Source organism: Vidua macroura, chromosome 19, assembly GCF_024509145.1.
Source record: "Vidua macroura isolate BioBank_ID:100142 chromosome 19, ASM2450914v1, whole genome shotgun sequence".
NCBI lineage: Eukaryota > Metazoa > Chordata > Aves > Passeriformes > Viduidae > Vidua > Vidua macroura.
In genome coordinates, this window is record NC_071589.1 from 1,131,762 (window position 1) to 1,152,963 (window position 21,202).

The 21,202-nt window shown below is 46.5% G+C and overlaps 1 protein-coding gene across 2 annotated transcripts in view; it reads left to right on the plus strand.

Moving 5' to 3' along the window:
• MYH10 (myosin heavy chain 10) overlaps positions 1-21,202 on the plus strand; it is an 86,218-nt gene that overhangs the window by 54,599 nt on the left and 10,417 nt on the right. Inside the window, exons 11-30 of one of the 2 annotated variants that reach the window (XM_053994909.1) lie at positions 3,090-3,208; positions 3,644-3,796; positions 4,161-4,334; positions 5,593-5,766; positions 6,497-6,611; positions 7,667-7,729; positions 10,051-10,244; positions 10,506-10,627; positions 10,958-11,027; positions 11,112-11,272; positions 11,861-11,969; positions 12,051-12,182; positions 12,924-13,130; positions 14,232-14,369; positions 14,854-14,977; positions 17,163-17,334; positions 18,058-18,270; positions 18,373-18,517; positions 19,498-19,704; positions 20,615-20,719. In XM_053994909.1, the coding sequence (XP_053850884.1) occupies positions 3,090-3,208; positions 3,644-3,796; positions 4,161-4,334; positions 5,593-5,766; positions 6,497-6,611; positions 7,667-7,729; positions 10,051-10,244; positions 10,506-10,627; positions 10,958-11,027; positions 11,112-11,272; positions 11,861-11,969; positions 12,051-12,182; positions 12,924-13,130; positions 14,232-14,369; positions 14,854-14,977; positions 17,163-17,334; positions 18,058-18,270; positions 18,373-18,517; positions 19,498-19,704; positions 20,615-20,719 (2,897 nt within the window). The remainder of the gene's footprint in view (positions 1-3,089; positions 3,209-3,643; positions 3,797-4,160; positions 4,335-5,592; positions 5,767-6,496; positions 6,612-7,666; positions 7,730-10,050; positions 10,245-10,505; positions 10,628-10,957; positions 11,028-11,111; positions 11,273-11,860; positions 11,970-12,050; positions 12,183-12,923; positions 13,131-14,231; positions 14,370-14,853; positions 14,978-17,162; positions 17,335-18,057; positions 18,271-18,372; positions 18,518-19,497; positions 19,705-20,614; positions 20,720-21,202) is intronic. The other variant, XM_053994908.1, reaches the window with a different exon arrangement.

Here is a 21,202-nt window from a genome sequence, read left to right on the forward strand (position 1 = left end):
GACAAGTATTTTGGTTGTAATCTTGTTTATTGCTCTCTCCAAAGACTTAAGCCTTAGGAAGAAGTTCATGCTTAAATCAGTTTGTTTTCTTTGGTTGCTGAGAGCAGTTTTGTTGCCAATGATAAGAGCCCTGGAGCCAAGCACAACTTCCATGGTGCAGTGGCTGAAGACAGGAATGCTGCATTTAGAGCAGGCTGATTTCTGGAGTGTCCTGGCAGTGGGGCTGACACTGAATTTATCAGTGCCAGCAATGCAATCAGCATTTTGAAGGATGTATCTCTTCCCCCACCCAAAAAAAAAAAGCTGCTGAGAGTGCTGAGAGGCACATTTGAGGTTTTTATTGAAGGATACAGTGGCAGCCTTTGAAATGTTCTCATGAATGACAGTTTGAGAGCTGGCCTCAGTGGAAGGGCAGTGGGAACCACCATTCCCAGGAGCTGCTGCTCATGGACAGCTCAGGTTCTTGTCTGGCCTCATTCTGCAACTGTCCCAAATTCCTGAGCACCTGGGTCACTTGCAGTGCCCAAAATTGTCCTTTCTGAGGGCAGTGGCTGCTGCCCAGGTGGGGTTGAAGGTCAGTAGTTACTGACCTGGCTTTTGGCCCTTTCTGTGTTGCACTGAGATGGGTGAGGGGTTAACTTTTTTTGGCTTTTCCTGCTGGTTTAGAGAACCCACCTGGGTCATTTGTCCATGTGGAAAGATAGAGATGCTTCCTGGCTGTCTTGACTTCAGTTGCATTACCATTGGTTTTTAGACATCAATTCTGAATTACAACACTGCCTGTAAATGTATTGATACTTTTGATGTTTATAGTGCTAGATACAAAATTCTGACTTCCAAAGCCAAAAGGATGAAAAGCTCAGATCACAATTGAAGCATATTTTTTATCCTCTTGTATTTAAGAATTTGGTATAATTTCATTTCTGAAGAAATTGAGTGTAAGTGATCTCTCTTTCTTGTCACATCTCATTGTGAGGGGTTTCCCTGCATCCTCTGGGGAAATCAGGGTCTCCCCTTGTTCAGAGGCTGAGCTGGGTGTGAGCAGGCCAGGTGCTGGCTCTGGCCATGGGAAGGAGTTTGTGTGGGCACTGGAGATGGGAACCCATTCAAAGAACATGGGAAGCAAATCCTCCCCTAGAGATGGGAAATGCAGATAAACAAATCCTGGGTTCAAGTAGAGATATGAGAGCAGCCACAGAGCCTTTGTGCCTTAGGAGGATGCAGAAGCTGTACCTGGAGAATCATTTCATGCTCACCAGACTGGGAAGGGCCCTTTCAGCTGAGAGGGCAGAAGTTCAAAGCAATCTCATAAAGTTCATGTTCACCTCTGACAGGAGCTCCTCGCTATCTTGGCTTTATAATTAATTCAGAATTTCCTCTCCAAACCCCAGCAGTAATCAAACACGGGTCAGGACAGGCAGGGTTTTCTCCAGTCACAGCTTTTAGATGGTCCTTTCTCATTACAAACAAATGAGGTGCCCCTGCCCGTGGCTGGGCGTGGAACTGGGTGATATTTAAGGGCCCTTCCACCACAAACCATCCTGTGATCCTCAGATGAAGGATGCTTATTTTAAAGTGCAGGATGGATCCAGCTGAGGTAGGGTGACCCAGTCCTGCCCTTAGATGTGACAGTTTGCACTTGGGAGTGGGATCATTTTCCTCAGGGGCAGCTCAGAAGGGCTGGCTGCAGCCTCATGTGGTGGTTAGGATCACACCTGCTGTGCTTTTTTGGTATTATTCTCACCTGAAGCACAGTTTGTTACTGACTGGAAAGACTGGGACAATAAATTCCACGTCCCTGGTTTATGCAAGGAGCTGAGTGTGGTGTTTGGGGTACTCTGGGACCCTCCTTCCTTGCACTGCAAAATCCTTTACAGTAACTTAATATTTTCAAGTTCTTGTTTTATTTGTTTGTTTGTTTTAAAGGTCCTGAGAGCACTTCCTACTTGGCCCCTGAGGTTGTGAGTTTTATCTGATGTGCTGGTGCATATTTGTATACTCAGAGCCCAGAAATGCTCCTGTTGGCAGCTCCAGTGAAGGAGTGCTCAGTTTGGGACACTGCCCTGATTTCACTGGTTGTGTGTCAGGTCATGAACCCTTCTCGTGAGCATATGGCCAGAATCTCAGCATTAAAGAGCAATAATAGTTTTTTTTTTAATAGTAAAGAAAGAAATAATGCAGCAGAAACTCTCATGTATTGGTATGAACATCTGTTTTCCAATGCTGATTTGAAAAAACACCTTTTATTTTCATTTTGACAGCAAAAGAAACTATCAGATGATAAAGATAAGGGGCCAAGTACTTACTGGGTGGTGTGGAGAGCTTCCTGCTAAAGGGCAACACTTCCCTGCACCTAAAAATACCTTCAGTGTCAGTGTCATTTTTAGAAGTGTGGAATCACAACCACCCAAGCTCCTGGGCCTCGTGTTCAGGGGAAGGGACTGCTGCAGCAGGAGTGGGTAATGCACTATTTAAAAGATGAAATGACATCAGGAGGGTTCTGCTGCTGAAGTGCACTGTGCTGCCTGTGGTGTTGTTCTGTGTAAAATCCTTGGAACCCCAGTCTGGTTTGGGTTCAAGATTATCCCATTCCAGCCCCCTGCCGTGGCAGGGACACCTCCCACTGTCCCAGGCTGCTCCAAGCCCTGTCCAGCCTGGCCTGGGCACTGCCAGGGCTGGGGAGTGCTCAGCTCCCTGGACAGGGTGGCACATCCCTGCTTTGTGCTGGCACTGCTGCCTGCCCTGAGATTTTAAGGCACCTTTGGGATGATGGATTTGATGTGTGATGTCCCCATGCTGCCCCGGGGGTGAGAAAAGGGATGTGTCCCCTTTTAAAGCAGCTAAATGAGCCCTCGTACCCGAGCTGTTAATGAGCTGCCCCATGATGAATTCCAGCTCCCCGGGGACATCCAGCTGTGTCCCTCTGGAGAGCTCTGCCAGCCCTGGGGACACACACAGCACTGTCCCGGGCACTGGTGCAGCTCTTGAGATGCCAGCTGCTGGTGAGGAGCTGCTCCCAGGTGTCGGGGCAGGGTCTCAGTGCTCCCTCCCCGTGTCCCCCTGTCCCCGTGTCCCTCTGTCCCTCGCAGTCGCACAGAAGCTCTGCCACCTGCTGGGAATGAACGTCATGGAGTTCACCCGCGCCATCCTCACCCCCCGCATCAAAGTGGGCAGGGACTACGTCCAGAAAGCCCAGACCAAAGAGCAGGTGAGCTTTAAAAGGTGCTTTAAAGACCGAGGGAAGCTGCCTCATCCTCATTAGCTCCTAACAAAGAAAATTGCCTTTGAGTGTTTGCTGCTCTGTTAAAGCTTTACTGTCTTTATGAAATGTTCTTATATGGTAAAAATCACTTGTAGAATAGAAGAAACCTTTCCCTTTCCTTGACTTTCTCTTGGTTTCATCCTTTCATGTTGTGACACTATCAAATACTTGGAAACCTTTTGTTTTTGTGGAACAGTTTAGAAAGAAATTTTTCTTAACATTGATCGAACTCCAAACTGTTCCTACTGCTTGTTTTCATTCCTCACTGGTATTAACTCCATCCAGCTTCTTCCTTTACTGAGTTATTTGTGATAACATGCATGTCTGTGTCCTTTTGATGGCTCTTCCAGGGTAAATAAATGTTCCTGTTTGGGTTTTCAGGCGGACTTTGCAGTGGAGGCTTTGGCAAAGGCCACCTACGAGCGCCTCTTCCGCTGGCTCGTGCACCGCATCAACAAAGCCTTGGACAGGACCAAACGCCAGGGAGCCTCTTTCATTGGCATCCTGGATATTGCTGGCTTTGAGATCTTCGAGGTACCTGGAAATATCCCTGCTCGGGTTTTCCTTTTCCCTGTTTCGGTGGGCTCAGGACACGCTGCAGAGGCACTGAAGGCAGCGTGGTCCCAGGTTACACGAGGGCTTGGTTTGGGGTGTACAAAGGCTTTTGACAGTGCCAAAAAGTCATAATTTAATCTTTAATCCTTCTTTTATGTGTGATAGTTGTTCCCACTATAATTTATGTAATGGAGATTTGCAGGATCGCTTTCCAGTTTTCTTTACGTTCTACTCGAACTTTGCAAAGTTTTGGAGAATTTCCTTATAAAGTCAAATTTTTGACTCCCAGATCTGTGGTGTCTTGTCACTGACTCATTCTTGAACACTGATGTTATTCTCGTAGCTGAACTCCTTTGAGCAGCTCTGCATTAACTACACCAACGAGAAGCTGCAGCAGTTATTCAACCACACCATGTTTATCCTGGAGCAAGAGGAATATCAGCGAGAGGGGATCGAGTGGAACTTCATTGATTTTGGCCTGGATCTGCAGCCTTGCATTGACTTAATTGAAAGACCTGTAAGTTTGCACATGAATAATGCTCTGAGGAGGAGAGCTTGGAGTGCTGACTGTGGCTTTTGCTGCCTGCAAATCAGACATTTCTTGTGGAGCTGTCATTAAAAGGGAATTAACTGGAATGCTGAAGTTCAACTCTAAAATACCGTGTATTGTTAATAAAAGGATTTATCCAGAGGGGATTCTGCCCTTATGTCAGTGTAAAACACTGAGCTCAAGATATGAAGCTGCTATTTTTATGCCTTTTTCCCTGGTACTAATGAAGTCATTAATCCTGTCAGTGTCATTAAACTGTGCCATTGTGGTGTAGGAGCTTTGGGACTCAGGTAGAAAGTTTTTTCCAAGACTTGTGGTAGACTTCCTTCATTGGAAGGAAGCAAAATAGCAAAATTCCTGAAACTTCGTGTAGAGTAGAGTTTCCCCTCAGAAAATTGCCTTGCAAATAGGAAAACAGGATCTTAAAAGTGGTTTTAGTCACTGTGGTTTTTAACCTCCCCCTCTGGCTGCTCGATTTATGGGAGCTGAAGAGCAGGAGGAGCAGCTGGGGAGAGCAGAGACTCCTGAAAGTTTGTTCTTTCCATCTCAGAACCTTTTACATGAAACCTGGGCCACTGCAGGTCCTCCTCCCTCCCTGTCTCTGTGTATGCTGGGGTGCAGGTGAGCTCCCAGTGCTGCTGTGCATCCTGACCAGCAGAAAAGCTGCATTCCTGTTTTCCTGTGACAGAAGGGAAATCTTGTTTCAGTTATCAAAAGTCTGCACTGTGTGCGTGGAACTGAGAAAGTTCTGCCTCCTTGGAAGGTCAAATCTCCTCCTTGGGGACAAGTGTGGCTGCCCTCAGTGTGCACATGTTTAGGTGAACAACCTAAAACACCTCAAGTTATTTATTAATTTAAAAGCAAACCTCAGTACCCTCTCAGCTGTTCTGTAAGTGTGATGCCAGGTACACTGAGACATCCCTCACCAAATGGGTGAACTCTGCATCCCCTCAGAACCTTTTAAGTATAAACCCTTACAAAGCAAGGCTCTGGTCAGCACTGGACCAGCTCAGTGGTGTCCCCATGGACATGGCAATGACTTTGTTTGAATCTGCCTTAATCTTGACCTGGACTCCCCCACAGCTTGTTTTAGCTGAAATTAGGCTTGAAGCATTTTGGACTAATTGTGGTGTTCAGTGGTGCACTGGAAATATTAAACTTTGAAATACACACACACACATATATATATATATAAACATGAACACATTCTCAAACTGCTTTTCAGGCAAATCCCCCTGGTGTGTTGGCATTGCTGGATGAAGAATGCTGGTTCCCTAAAGCTACTGACAAGACATTTGTGGAGAAATTGGTCCAAGAGCAAGGAACTCATTCCAAGTTCCAAAAGCCAAGACAACTAAAGGACAAAGCAGACTTCTGCATTATTCACTATGCAGGGAAGGTAAGGGCTCCACATTCAATTCTTGTTTGGAAAGGTTGGTTTGGGGAGAGTACTCTGCTTTCCTTCCAAAGCCTGGATGCAAAATTAGACAATTTTTGCCTTGGTTGAAGCAGAGCCATGCTGGTCTACAGAGATTTTGTTGGACTTAGGGAATTTTAGGGCTCCCTGTGTTGGGATGAAGCCCAGGTTGGTATCAATGATTTTTTGCTGCTGAGCTGGGGTTTATTTGGAAACCACAGGTTTGGCCCTTTAAAGATAAGAACTTTGTTTTCTGTGTAGAACCAAGTGTTTAAATGTAAATACTCTAGAGAAATTTTCAAAAATCATGCTGCAGCACATCCTTAATTTGCTCTCCAGTAATTTAGATAAAGTAGCTGGTGTCTATCCTAGAGCTGGTTTTACATCTTCACAGTGAAACCTTATTTTGACAAGAAACTGGGCAGCAAATAAGCAGCCAGCTGTCAGTAAGGAAGAAGTCAGATTGCTGAATTTTGAAGAAAGCTCCTGTTTACTCTTTCAAAAGCATAACAAACTTGTGGCACTTTGAGCTGTCCTAAGGAGGCTCAGCAAGCAAATGTGAGCACCCAGGGCTGGCAGGGCTGGGTCTGAGCTTGGAGGCCTTTTCCAGCCTTTGTGATTCTGAGCATTGACAGTGAGGGGAAAGCACCTCTGATGTCTGATGCTGAGAAATAGAAACCTGCAGCTGGTTTTGCTCTTGGCTGCCCTGCAGGTGGACTACAAGGCAGATGAGTGGCTGATGAAGAACATGGACCCCCTGAACGACAACGTGGCCACGCTCCTGCACCAGTCCTCAGACAAATTCGTGGCTGAGCTTTGGAAGGATGGTAAGAGAGCTCTGAGCACAGATTGTTGGTCATTTCACCTTGCTGGATGAGTTGCTTGTTTTTTTTTTTTTTTTTTTTTTTTTAATGCCTGTTCCTTCCTCACCCTCCACTTCTCCATTGTAAATACCTACAGCATTTTCTCTCTTACTTAGTGCCCAAAGTACACCAAGGAGGCTGAGTTGCACCTTGCACATGTACCATTTCTGAGTAGCTGCTTCTCATGTTCATTACTGAACTGATATTCACTTATTACTTGTTTCTCTGTGTCCAGTTTCATGTGGAATCTTGTCCAAAACTCTTGGTTGGGACTTGCTGCAGTGGAGTCCTGAGTGTGAGCAGCTGGGGTGGTTCTTGCTGTTGGTAAAACGCTGTAAACATTGTCTCTGTGAGCACCAGCACAGTTACTCCCTGTGCAGTGGTGGGTGCTACTCTGGAAATGCACATCTCCTAAAATGAATTGCAGTAACAGCTGTAGCAGTGCTGAGATATTGCACATTCAAATCAAATCCTCTTTGAAGTGCTGCTCTGCCAGGTTACCTGCCCGTCACCTGAAAGTCTTTATCAGTACTTGCACCAAAGGACTCCAAAAAGCAGAAATAGCCACATAAATACTTAGCAGGGACTTGTCTATTCTGCTTTTTAACATCACAGTCTACTGATTAGAGTATATTTCCATGTGAGAAGATGCAAACCCTGTAGTTTGTTACTTGAGGAGGAAATAAAGCTTGTGATTGAGGTGGTGCTGGAGGTTAATGCTGAGTTTCCCTCTTTGGGCAGCCACAGAGAGCAGCTTTAATGAATCTGTAAAGAACTTTTTGATTGGGGATCTGCCCCTTTCCCTTGGAGGACACACACAGAGCAATTGTGTTATGGTCCAAATCCTCAAACCCTGTTCCCACAGACCATTGAAATGTGCATGGGATATGTTGTGGCCTAACTGCGTTTGTAGCACAGTGAAGTGTGTTTGCAATTGATGAACCTGTTGTTTTTACTAACTCAAGTGTCTTGTGTATCTGCTCTTCTGTCTTTCTGTTTCTGCTGTTTCTCTGCCTTAGAGATTCAGAATATTCAGAGAGCCTGTTTCTATGACAATATTTCTGGTCTTCATGAGCCACCAGGTGAATGGATATAAAACAGTAGGCCTACTAAAGGCAGGGCTGTTGTACCTCCAGGAGAACCATTTTTGCTCGTAGGCTTGCATGAACTTCTCATTTCATGCTGAATTTAGGTGAACCCCCCCCTCCAGCCCCCCCGGGGCCCCCAGTGCATTCCTGTCCAGCTGCTGCTGCACACACACAAAGCATCTCCAGTTTTGCGTTGCAGATGAAAAGGTTTGTTGCTTCCTGGTTCCATGAGGAGATGTAGAATTGCCTCTAAGTGACAATTCTGGTAGCTGCAAGCATTTGAGAGAATGCAAAAGCTTTGGAAACACTATCAAGCTTCTTTCTGCAGTCCAACATTGACAAAGCTCTGGGATGTTTTAGGACGTGGCTGTGTCCTTTTGGGAGGAGAGCTCAAGAATGTTTTGAAGTATCAGGATGAGTGCTGCAGTTTTATTGGGGCTAGAAGGTGAAATAAACTTCTCCCAGCCTTGTTGGAATTGTTCTTTTATTTAAAAGCCTATTAATTTTAATATTTGTATAAGCTGCAGATGTTTTTTGGGGTATTGAGAAATCAGGAAATGCACTTGGAATGTCTTTGAAGACACTTGAGATATTTAGGTCATCTTCCTCATCCTTCTTGGATTCCTCTCCCCAAGTTTAGAAACAGATGGATGGGAAGGTTGTGCCCTCAGATTTTGGGTTTATCTTTCACCACTCCTGATACATCCCATCCCTGAGGAAAGCAGGGGTGTTCCTAAAGGAATTCCTGCAGAGCTTTGATCCAGGGCCTCCAGCCAGGGGTGATGGTCCACTCATGCAGTTCATGCTTTAAACCTATAGGCAGAGCTTACATTTAACTCCAGTCATCCTGTTTGAAATATAAATCACCCTCCTAGAGCTGGAGCACAGAGGGGAGCAACACAAAACTCTGCAGGACCAGATCTGTTTGCTAAATTTAGGAAGTACACGGTGAAAAAAAGCTGAGTGGTTGCAGTCCTTAGTGGGGCCTGTGGGTGCAAGTTTCCAATACTGACAAACATTTAATTCTCTATAAAACTGACTCCCTGTAGTCTCTATCCCGTCTCTGATTTGGGACTGAATTCTGCTTCAAAACAGATATTTGGGATGTGACCTTATAGACACCTTACCACCTACTTATTTCTCCAACTTTAAGGAGTTTGATTCTTGTGTTCAAAACCCTGTGGAGGATCTAGGCTCTGCTCTACACACAAGAGTTACAACTTATTATTCAAATTTGCTGCCCTGTTTTTCTCTGCTTTTAATTTCCCTTTTTTTTTTTTTAATAGACCTTTGACCAGTTGAATATTATGAAGAAGTTAAATAGTGTCCCTTATTTGTCAGATAATTCTGGTAGCAAAGCATAATTCCCTCTGCTTTGGTTTAAATGAATTTGAAGATAACGTGACAAAATGGAAGCTGTAGCCTACAAATAGTTCCTTGTTTTTGGCTGCCCAGCTTGGATTTCATGGAGAACCCACCAATGTTGGGATTTGCTCAGTCCTAAGAAGCACCAGCTGTAATTATTGAGGTGTTAAACCACCTGAGCATCTTTGAGTGAACTGGTAACACAATCCTTGACATGCACATGGAATCACCTTCAAGGTTTTCATAATGGCACTCACATTTCTGATTGTGCTTCTGAAAAACAAACCCTTGAGATCCTTACCCAAAATGTTCAAAAAAACCAAAGGCAAATCTCTCTTGTGATGCTTTATGGCAGCTTGGAAGTGCTTTGGTGTGGAGTTTTCCTGGGCTGAAACTTGTCTTTCGGGTAGGGAGGTCTTTGCAGGTGTATTTTAAAATGGGAAGAAGTCTTCAAATAGCAGCTGAGCACGAGTCTGGCAGATACTTTTCCTCCTCTTGTCACAGAAATAACACTATTTCCAACCCTTCTGCAAATTTCTATTAAAACATGAACTAAAGTCAGGTTTAATCTGTCTCATTGTCATAAGTGACTTTCCATGCACAGATGTGTAATTCCAGAAACGCTGTGCACTGTAAGAACTCAGAGAGCTGCCTGCACGCTGGGATTTACACCTCCGTGAAGTTGATTTAAACGCAGAAAACGGCTTTCCTGGTCATGTAGAACTGCAAGTAAAGAGCTGGATGTTTCAGCCTGTACCTCCTGAAGCTACACACTCTTGCACTGGATGAGTTTGTGGCTTTTGGCCCCCGAGCTTGTGCACAGTGTCGCGGTCCCGCTGCGCTGCCTGGCCCCGCCGGCGCTGTCCCCGAGCTTCCGCTGCCGCTGCCGTGCCACCGGCCACCCTGCCAGCCCCGGGGGCCACTCAGCCCTTGCCTCTTGTCCCCCGCAGTGGATCGCATCGTGGGGCTGGACCAGGTGACCGGCATCACCGAGACAGCCTTTGGCTCTGCCTACAAGACCAAGAAGGGCATGTTCCGCACCGTGGGCCAGCTCTACAAGGAGTCCCTCACCAAGCTGATGGCCACGCTCCGCAACACCAACCCCAACTTCGTGCGCTGCATCATCCCCAACCACGAGAAGAGGGTAGGGGCTGCCAGCCACTCCTCCTGCTCCTTCTCATTGCTCTTCACCTGCGCTCAGTGCTGCAGCCTGCCTGGGCTTTCCTCCTCCAGTCGCGTTTGGCTGGCACGGTTGTCACACGGAGCCCGGAATCCCTGCACGTCCCCTGACCCACCCAGCTGGCTTCTGGCCTGAGACACTGACAGCACAGTTTGCCACTAACACCGGTTAAAATCATCCTTGTTTTGTTTTTTGTTTTGTTTTGTTTCGTTTTGTTTCGTCCAGGCTGGAAAACTGGACCCACATCTGGTTCTAGACCAGCTCCGGTGCAACGGGGTTTTGGAAGGAATAAGGATTTGTCGGCAGGGATTCCCCAACAGGATCGTGTTCCAGGAATTCAGGCAGAGGTAACACCAGCAGCAGCAGCCTTCTGAGTTCTTAGGAGCTAAAGTTCCTTGTTAAATCATTGAAGACCCCACACTCCTCCCTCCTCCCCTAGCCCAGCTCAAAGAAAATCAAAACCTGATTGTGAGGCCTTGACCTTCATGTGTTTAACTGCTGCAGTTCATTCTAAAGGCAGTAGGCAAGGGGAAACAATCCAAAATTGGCTGCTGGAAAAGCTTCCTGGGGAAATTCCCTCACTGTGACTTGGTCACTGTAGTTTGTGCTACAGGTTTATCCTGTAAATCACATTGCTACCTGCTGAATGTAAAGGTGTTTTTTCATTTGCCTTTGAGGTACGAGATCCTCACTCCCAATGCAATTCCCAAAGGTTTCATGGATGGTAAGCAGGCCTGTGAGCGTATGGTAAGTGTTCATAGCTAAATATTGTCAGAACATTGAATTGTCCTTCTCTTGGTGTAACTACAACGCCCTTGCCTGTCTGTTCAGATCAGGGCCTTGGAGCTGGACCCCAACTTGTACAGAATTGGACAGAGCAAGATCTTCTTCCGAGCTGGAGTCCTGGCACACCTGGAGGAAGAGCGGGATCTGAAGATCACAGACATCATCATCTTCTTCCAGGCAGTGTGCAGGGGATACCTGGCCAGGAAGTGAGCGTGCTCTTGGGACTGCATCTTCCTTTGGGTCTCTCAAGCCCCTCTGACAGGGAGCTGTGCTTTAAAACTTGAATCTCAGGAGAGATTTTCTGAGGGTGTTGCCTGAGGAACTGTAATTGTGTCCTGGGTATTAAGTGGATTTTTGCCTGGGGAGAATTTGCACCTTCATTCCTTAACAATATCTCCTTTCCCTGCTCTTGCCTTTGTGGCACACACAGCCCTTCTCAGTGGCTGCAAATTCCTTTGTCTCTCCTCCTGTCCCACTGGAGGTTCCTGGAAGTACTTTGGAAAGCTGCTTTTTAAAAATTAAAGTAGCTAATGCATCCTGATTCTGTCTTTTTAAGAAAAACAGCCTGTTGAGAGTCAGAGCAAACTGCATTCTTAATTATTGGAAATGGTGAATGCAGCTCTTGCTCTGACTCTACAGGAGCAAGAACTCACAAATTCAGTGTAGTTACTGAAACTTATCAATAAGGCTATTTATGGTCTGTAAGTGTTGTGGGGTTGGGTAACCTAAAAATTAAATGATGCTCAGCTGTATTTAACACATTTATTTATTTAACTTTTTCTTGCTGTCTTCAGGGCCTTTGCAAAGAAGCAGCAGCAGCTGAGTGCACTGAAAATCCTGCAGAGGAATTGTGCTGCATATTTGAAGCTGAGGCACTGGCAGTGGTGGAGAGTCTTCACCAAGGTTCCTTCTGTTCTTTTCTGTTTCATTCACCTGTAAATAGGTGAGTGCAGGGTCTCACATTTTCATTTGGAACCTTTGCAGGTGAAGCCTCTTCTCCAGGTCACTCGTCAGGAAGAAGAGCTTCAAGCCAAGGACGAGGAGCTGATGAAGGTGAAAGAAAAACAGACAAAAGTGGAGGCAGAACTTGAGGAAATGGAAAGGAAACATCAACAGGTTTGTGTCCAAGATCAGCTTTTGGTATGCAGGACATGGATTGTGCTCTGTCCCATGAGGGCACAATGGACAGAGCACAGAGGGCTCCATGAGGGAGCAAAAGAGGATCAGGTGAGCTGATTCCCCCTCTGCTGGAATGTGGAATAGGAAGATACAGCAAGAGCTGCTCCTGCAGGGAGGCAGAAGCACGTTAACAAAACACAACCTGATTGTGTGGCCTCTCCTGGTTTACAGGAGAAATTCAGTGGCAGCTTCATTCTGTGCCTGGGCTGGGCAAGCACCTGGGACAGCTCTGCAGATCTGGTGGCTTTCTGTGATGGCAGAAATGTGGTGAATGAAGGAAGAGCAGTTTCAGTGTCACCTCCCTGCACTTGTGCCTTTGGCTGTGTCCCGTGGGCATCCTGGAGAGACGTGGACTTCATGGGTGGGGCACTCCAGGGGTGGCAGTCAGAGCCTCCACGTCCAGTGACAAGTGGCATCCTCAGGGATGGGCACTGGGACTGGCCAGAAGTGCCAGGATCAGCCCATGGCACTGCTCTGCCACTCTGCAGGGAGCAGATGTCCTCTGGTGTCCTCTGGACTGCTGCTGAAGCCTCTTCTGGAGGTCCCTGGTTTGGGATGTGGGCATGGGAGGCAGGAAGTGCAGCAGAACGTGGCCTTTAAGTGCCTTTGTGGCTGTCACTCTCTCATGAGAGTCTCTGAAGTGTCATTTTTAAAGCTTTACTGCCTTTTGTATTTCAGGTTCTGGAGGAGAAGAACATCCTTGCAGAGCAGCTCCAGGCTGAGACAGAGCTCTTTGCAGAGGCTGAGGAGATGAGGGCTCGCTTGGCTGCCAAAAAGCAAGAGTTGGAAGAAATTCTCCATGATCTGGAGTCCAGGGTTGAGGAGGAGGAGGAAAGAAACCAAATATTGCAGAATGAGAAGAAGAAAATGCAGGGCCATATCCAGGTATGGTGCTCAGTGACTGGAGATGGAGAAGTAGGATGGGGAAGCTCCCTCAGCATCTCTACAGGACAGAGGAATTTGGCTCCTGAGTGGAATAAGATGATATTTTTTTTTCTCTCCTCTGCCTGTGTTGAGTGTGATGAGCTCTGTGTGGTCTCAGGCAGGTGAGGAGAGAAAGGAAAGCCAGGATGCCCTGTCAGTGTGTGCTGAGGGATCACTAAAGGCAGCAAAGGGCTCTGAGAGGGCAGCAGCCAGGCAGGGCTGCACAGGGCTGAGGGACAGACTGATGGCATGGTGTCACTTGGGAGAGAAATGTTCCTTCTGGACTGAAATCCAGGGAGCATCATGAAGGATTTTACTCATTGGACTTCACTAAGCAATGTCATTTTCTCCAAGTTACTTGATAGAGTTTTTTTTTTGACAATCAGGTTATTTAGATGCTTCCTTTTAAATAATGGTGGCCCTGAAAAAGGGAGTAGCTGAGAACTTGCCTGTCTTTAAAAATATTAAAAGTAGTTGGAGAGGAAATAAACTCCACTTCTCACAGCTTTTGATGCAATTTAAAAATATCTGTTAATCATATTTAAAAGAATTATATTTAAAGCCTCAGAAGCGCAGGGCATTCTTGCTTTTTAACTCTTTGTGTCAGTAACTGAACTGGCTCAGCTGTGATATTGAAATAAGGAGAGCTGTCTCCTCTGTAATCTCTTCCCAGATCCTGGCTTTTCTCCACCCCGTGCCCCATTTAGGTGCACTGTGCTGGGAAGTCTGACATAAAGCCTGATCTGGTTGGTTGTCATTAATTACAGATTTTTTTATCTTGCAGTTGGAATTGTGGCAGTGAGTGTGTGTTTCCTAGAGAGCACATTTCAGCCAAAGCTGGAATTGAGAGCATCAAAAATCCCACGTGTGTCCCATGGCCCTTAATTCCTTACCAGATCATTGATCCTGTAAATGAATCTAACAAAGCAAACGTGGGGTCAGTGTGTGTTGGGGCAAGAGGCTTTCCAAAAGAGCACATCTTTGTCACTCAGTTAAAAAAGCCTAAATGTCACCACCTGCATAACCTGGGAAATGCACAGATGCTCTTGTCTCTCTTCCCAGGACCTGGAGGAACAGCTTGATGAGGAGGAGGGAGCTCGGCAGAAGCTGCAGCTTGAAAAAGTGACAGCTGAAGCAAAGATCAAGAAGATGGAGGAGGAGATCCTGCTGTTGGAGGACCAAAATTCCAAATTTCTGAAGGTGGGAGCAGTGTGCAGGGTGGAGGTGCCCAGGGACAGCTCCCAAAGCTGCTGTCACAGGATCAGGGACACCTGAGCACTTTGGGCTGTGACCAGGGCAAAGCTGAGACACTGGAGATGAGTTTGGGCTGACATTCCAGAGGGAGTTTGTCATGCACTCTTCCCAGTTTCATGACCCTCCCAAACCTTAGAGCTGGAAATATGGTTTATAGCTGCCATTGTTCTCTGCAAACAGATTTCCAGTGCTGCCCTAAAGCCAGGCCTGCTGTGTGCTGAATTCCAGGCCTCTCTTGGAAAATAAGTGTTCATGGTTCCAAACAATTGCAGTTGATCCCTGATACTGACAATCACTTGAAGTGAAATCTGTGTTAGAAACAAAATCTGTAACAGAGTCTTGTGCTCTCTGACAGCCCTCTGTGGCTTTTGTGCATTCCTGTATTTGAACTTGTGCTGAAGTTGTTTTTCCTCCCCTTTCTCCTCCCCAGGAGAAGAAGCTGATGGAGGATCGGATTGCTGAATGCTCTTCTCAGCTGGCTGAAGAAGAAGAAAAAGCCAAAAACTTGGCCAAACTGAAGAACAAGCAGGAAATGATGATCACTGATTTGGAAGGTTTGTAGTGCCTGGAGTGGCCTGGGAGCAGCCTGGTCCTGCTCCAGGGGGGATGGATCCCTTGGGGCAGGGCTGCAGGGTCTGCTCAGCCTGGCAGAGTAACCTGAGCTGTGCAGACCCAGAGCTGCTGCTCCAGCCAGTTCCTGCAGGAAATCTCTGTCTCTTGCAAGGCTTGTTGCATCTGGCTGCTCAGTCTGTCTCCTGTTGAACTTGTCAGGTTTTCATTTTTGAGAATCCATGTCCTGTGTAGACACACTCAGAAATCCCTGCTCTTGCCTGCCTCCGTTAGCACCAAGGGAAAGCATCCTGGCTCCTGGGAAGCTTCTCCCACTTTTGTCTGACACCAGAGCACTGTATTCCTGCAGGAATGGCAGCAGGCACTCTTTAGGCTTCCAGAACTGTTTTTCAATAAGCAAATTTTTTTTTTTTTTTGCTTTTCTTAATATTTATCTTCATTATAGATGCATTTTATTTTACAGTGCTCTGTTTTTATTGAGCAGCCTGCTCTGGTGGAAGGTGTCCTGCCCAAGGCAGGGGCTGGAATGAGCTGAGCTTTAAGGTCTCTTCCAACCCAAACCATTCCATGATTCCCTCTAAAATGGTTCCACTCCTTTAGCCATTTATTTCTGATTGTTTTGCCAGTGTTGTCACAAGTTAAACCTGCCCCATATGCAGCTCTTCTTGATTTTGTGTTGAGGTTTTTTTTTTTTTAATTACTATAGATACTGTGCAACATTAATGAGCTGCCAAATCAAAGTTGCAAAATAATAGAGAAAGTTGTTCTCTGTGCCCTAATTTGGGAATGGTTCTTGCACTTGGTGTGTTGGGGCCTGTCTTGGTACATATTTTAATGCTGATGTGCTTCTGGAAGGATATCAGGGTTTTACCTTATCTGTGTAGGCAGGTGTTGAGCTAACAGGGGTAGCAGTGATTGATGAACCTTGTCTTCAGCAGTTGCATTCAGAGACTTTCAGATGGGTCTAAGTAAGCTTTACTCACTGGAAAATAAGGCTGGAGTAGCTCTGTGCTTAAATCAGGACTAGGAACTTGACAGATGTGTTTGGTTACAGAGCCATTCCAAGACTGATGTTCTTAGAAGTGGAAATTAAAGCTTATATTTAAGTCATGCAATTTCTTGGCTAGGAAAGCAGAGTAAAATGATATTTACTCTTGGAGATGAATCAAGAAGCCATTCAGGTCTCTCTGCTAGAGTCTTGGCACTGCTAGGCACTGATATTTGGGGAAAAAATTAATTCAGTTTGCTGTGAACTCTCTCAATTACAGAATTGGGCCTTGTGTCACTGCTGTAACTGTCACTCACCAGGAACTTCACGTAAAAACAGAGGGAAAAGTACAATTCTTTTGGAATGTGAAACTGCTTGGAGAAAAGCAGTGTTACCTTGGGTTGTCTGGAAAATCCCAAATAGCCCAGGGTGGCTCTGAGCTGGTTCCTGACCATGGCTCCCTTTCTGTCTAGTCCACAGGGAGGTTTGGGAAGAGAGTGAGGGAAATCTCTGCACTGAGGAGCCACAGAGCATTGAACAATAACTCCTGCTGACACTTAGAATTCTCCATTTGTGCCAGTGCCCCTAGAACTGGGCTGAGGCTCTGCCTTGCTTGTGCCCCAGGCAGCTCAGAGCAGTGGCTGTGATTGCTTGGCCCTGCTCATGGGGGCTGGCTAGCCCAGCTGCACAAGGAAATGACTGGAGGGAGCTCTCAGCCTTGCAGAGTTTTGCTAAATATTGGTGGGATGGGATTAAACAGCACAGATCCTTGTAAAATGGTTTGTTCAAGTTTACTTTAAGCTATGCCTTTGTAGACTTTTTGGAGTCTGGCCTTCCAAAGCCATGCAATTGTTCCAGTCCACAGTTTATCTTCTTTTTTGGGTGTTGATGTCTCTGATTATCTGGCCTAACAGCTCAAGCTGCTCTGTCAGATCCCACTCCTTATTTTCTACCAGGATGTTTCTGCTGCCTCAGCTCAAACCATTCCCAGTTGTCAGAGACTTTCCCCTGACTTTCTGGCTAAGTCATGCAGTTCTCCTTTGCTATTTCATTTTTTCTGCAGGCTGGAGAAAGAATTGGGGCAGCATAAATTAAACTTCCCACCCTTCCTGCCACCCCAGAGTCCCTGAGGGTGACAAGAGGAACAATTCCATAGGAATTTAATTCTTTGCTTCCTTTAGAACGCCTGAAAAAGGAGGAGAAGACCCGTCAAGAGTTAGAAAAAGCTAAAAGAAAACTGGATGGGGAAACAACAGACCTGCAGGACCAAATAGCTGAGCTGCAAGCCCAGATTGAGGAGCTGAAGATCCAGCTGGCCAAGAAGGAGGAGGAGCTGCAGGCTGCTGTGGCCAGGTCAGTGTGGCACAAACTCCCCCAAGCTGATTCCACCTGGCTGCAGTCAGAGCTGGGATGCTGCAGCTGCAGCCAGCTCTGTGCACAGACAAGGCAAATCTGCAGGAATTCAGGGATCCCTCGGCATCCTGGCTCTACAAACCTGCAAAAAGAAGAAGTTTCACGTGGTATAACAGTGTTTGGGCTCTGGAGGCTTTTTTAATCTCCCAAAATTCGGCCTCAGGAGGGAAAAATGTGTATTTCTCAGTGGGTCTTAACAAAGTGCTGGGCAGGACAGACTTTATCTGGGTTTGTGTGATGCTCCTGCAATCCCATGTTATGCTGAACACCACCTGCAATTTTGAAGTATAATTTTGCAGGAAGAGAAAATTCTACAGATGGAACATTTCCGGGGCAGTGCTGAGATCTGCAAAATTGGAATACTTGACTGTGAACTAAAGCTTGATAATTCTGACAGTGCACCTTGGTTTTATCTGTGATATCTTTTATCCCTCCTTGGAGGTGTCCAAGTTGGACAGGGCTTGGAGCAACCTGGGCTAGTGGAAGGTGTCCCTGCCCATGGAAGGGGTGGGAATTTGATCATGTTGAAAGTCCCTTCCAACCCAAGCATTCTGTAAATGTTTCTATTTATTCTGTGGAAAGTTAAGCTGTGTTTGCAGCTAGTTGAAGCAGAGGGTTTTGAGGGGAGGGGCAGTGCCAGTAACTGTGGTGCCTGTTTGGCAGAGGGGATGAGGAAGCAGTTCAGAAGAACAACGCACTGAAGGTGATCAGGGAGCTGCAGGCTCAGATTGCAGAGCTCCAGGAGGATCTGGAGTCTGAGAAGGCATCAAGGAACAAGGCAGAAAAGCAGAAAAGGGATCTGAGTGAGGAGCTGGAGGCTTTGAAAACAGAACTGGAAGATACTTTGGATACCACTGCAGCACAGCAAGAGCTGAGGTAGGATCGTGGTCTGTGTAAGAAAGCACCACTGAAATTCAGCTGTGATTTTAAAAAAATGAAGTGTTGATTTTTTTTGATGACCCTTCATGATTCCTCCAGGACAAAGCGAGAGCAGGAGGTGGCTGAACTGAAGAAAGCAATTGAGGAGGAAACCAAAAACCATGAAGCCCAGATCCAGGAGATCAGGCAGAGGCATGCTACTGCCCTGGAGGAGCTCTCTGAACAGCTTGAACAGGCCAAAAGGGTGAGAAGAAAATGAACTTTCTGCTTCAGGCCTTTTTCTAAGTACCATAGGCAGCGTGGTTCCTAAAAATCCATCCCAGTTGTTGAGATTTTTCATGGTGGTTTGACAGTGCTGCAGCTTTTCAGCAGCACATCTGTCCTCTGGTCACCAGCAGCAGGAGGCACAGGTGGATCACATGGCTCCTGGTCTTGTTCAGGAGAATTATTCCAAAAAAAAGAAGTGTCTAGTTTTTGAAATTACAGCTGGGGTCATTCACAAATGTGTGTGAATTCACCTCTCCTCTGGTGATGTTTTTATGTGTTGTGAACACTGCACAAGCTTCCTCAGTATTCTAAATTAAGTGAGAGATGTAGTAGTTAAATTATGCTTTTCACCAGCTTTATTCACCTGGAAATCTTCTGCATGTCTTCTGCTCTTTATTCAATAAATACTCTCAATAAGAGCATGAAAAGATGGAAAAATACCCTGCAATCTGAAACAAAGCTCCTGTGACAAGATGCCGTCAGCTCTGGTGGTAAAGCAAAAATGACACTTAAACATCCCTGATGCCATTGATTCTTTGTGAAAGGTTTCTGACAAATGTCAGTGCTGAGAATTGCTTTGTTCTGCACTTCAGGCTGCTCTGCCTGCTCAAATCAGGGCAGCTTTGGTTCATATCTTCCCTTTTATTTCTGTGAGATGAGCCATGCTGACCTCTTAATGGGCACATTCCTTCCTCCTTGCAGTGCCACCAAAGCAGTCATTTCCAGTGCTGCCATCCCAGATCCTGCCCCTGCTGCTCCCCACTCCTGCCTGGGGGAGAGAACCCCGTGATTCCCCCAGTCCTTACCTGGCACACACACAGGATGTTCCACAGCAGCTTCCCAAACTCTGCCTGCTCACATCCTGCTCAGCACGCGGCTTCTCTCTGAGCACGGAAACCTGCAGAAAACATCCACCTGCAACAGAGAGTTGAACTTCTTGCCCTTTGTCTTCCCCAGTTCAAAGCCAACCTTGAAAAGAACAAGCAAGGCTTGGAGTCTGACAACAAGGAGCTGGCCTGTGAGGTGAAGGTGCTGCAGCAGGTCAAGGCAGAGTCTGAGCACAAGAGGAAGAAACTCGATGCTCAGGTGCAGGAGCTGACTGCAAAGGTGTCAGAAGGGGAGAGGCTGAGGGTGGAGCTGGCTGAGAAGGCAAACAAGCTGCAGGTAAGGCTCTGGAAGTCCTAAAATCCTGGAAAACGGGCAAGGAACTCCAAGTTGTAACCATGTGCAGAAATGGCCTGTGGCTGATGTGGGAGGTGACCTCAGCAAGGGCTCTCATGGACCTGGGAGGCCTCAGAGTGGTGCTGTGGCATCAATCCTGAATGTCCTGGGCTGTGTGAGAGTTCCAGTGGCTTTGGAGCATGTGCCTTCCATCCTGGAGAGCAGATCCTGCAGGGAGCTCTGCACAGGCCAGCTGGATGCAGGTTTTGGCTTGGCTGTGGAATTGAGTACACTGGGCTGAGCTTTTCCATAGGGATGAGCAAAAATTGATGGTGGCCACAGGTTTACTTTGGTGCTCCAAGCTGGGAGCCTGGCAGGGAGGGGTTGCAAGCACAGGGAAATGCAGCAAACAGGCAAAACACAGCCGTGGCTGACTTCTGAACCACAGCATGGCAAACCCAGCACTTCCAAAAGGGAATGGCCCAGCTCTCTGTGGGGAAGCTCTCAGGCTGTCTCTCACTGGATGGAAAAGTACTGTAGCCCAAAATAATAAGCTGGCACCTAGCAGTAACCTTTTCTCTTGCAGTGATGCTTTAGCTGCCACCCTGGTGATCCCTGAATTAATGCTTGCATGAAATATATGGTCCTAGAATTAAAAACAGCATTGAAGTGTGAATGCAGGGATCAGAGCAAAGTGCTAAATATCAGAGCTCAATAGCCTAGCTCTGGTTTTGTTATGCACTTCAGGACTGACATTCAGCTTCCGTTTTGTAGCCAGACCTCAGTGGTTTTAGCTTGCTGTCTGTCTCTGTTGGGCTCTGTACCTGGAATTTGCTGAGGTTCTGGGCTGTGCAGTTCCAGCCCCAGTGGGATTTGGGCTGTGCTCTCACCTTTTGGGCTGCTTGCTTTGCAGAATGAGCTGGACAATGTCTCCAGTCTGCTGGAGGAAGCAGAGAAGAAAGGCATCAAGTTTGCCAAGGATGCAGCCAGTTTGGAATCCCAGCTTCAGGATACACAGGTGTGTGTGCAGCAGAGCTGAGCTTGGCACTGGAGCTCTGCTCCTCAGGGAAATGCTGACTGCTAACAGAAAACACATTTTCATTCATGCCTGGGGAAGGCCCCTGGGTAGAAGCTGGATTTCCTGTTCAGCCCAGTGAAATGGGATGGATTGGGATGGCTCAGCTACATGGGGACCCAAGTTTTCATTATCTGAGCTTCACTACCTGATAGTTGGTAGTTCTGTTTTATGTCTTTGTCTCTGAGGGAGGTAAAAATCAAAAAAAAAAAAAACCAACAACCCTTTCCAGGCAGAGTTTAATGTCAACATCCTTGGGATATATGAGGAACAACAGTCTTCTACTGACAGCTTCAAATTCTTACAGCTGAAGTTCAAACTGTCAGGTCTTGGTTCTTAATTAAGAAAATGCAGCTTTCTGCAGATATTCATCACTTCAATATATTTTATCTTGCCTGTATTAAAGTTCTAATGGTGACCACTTAA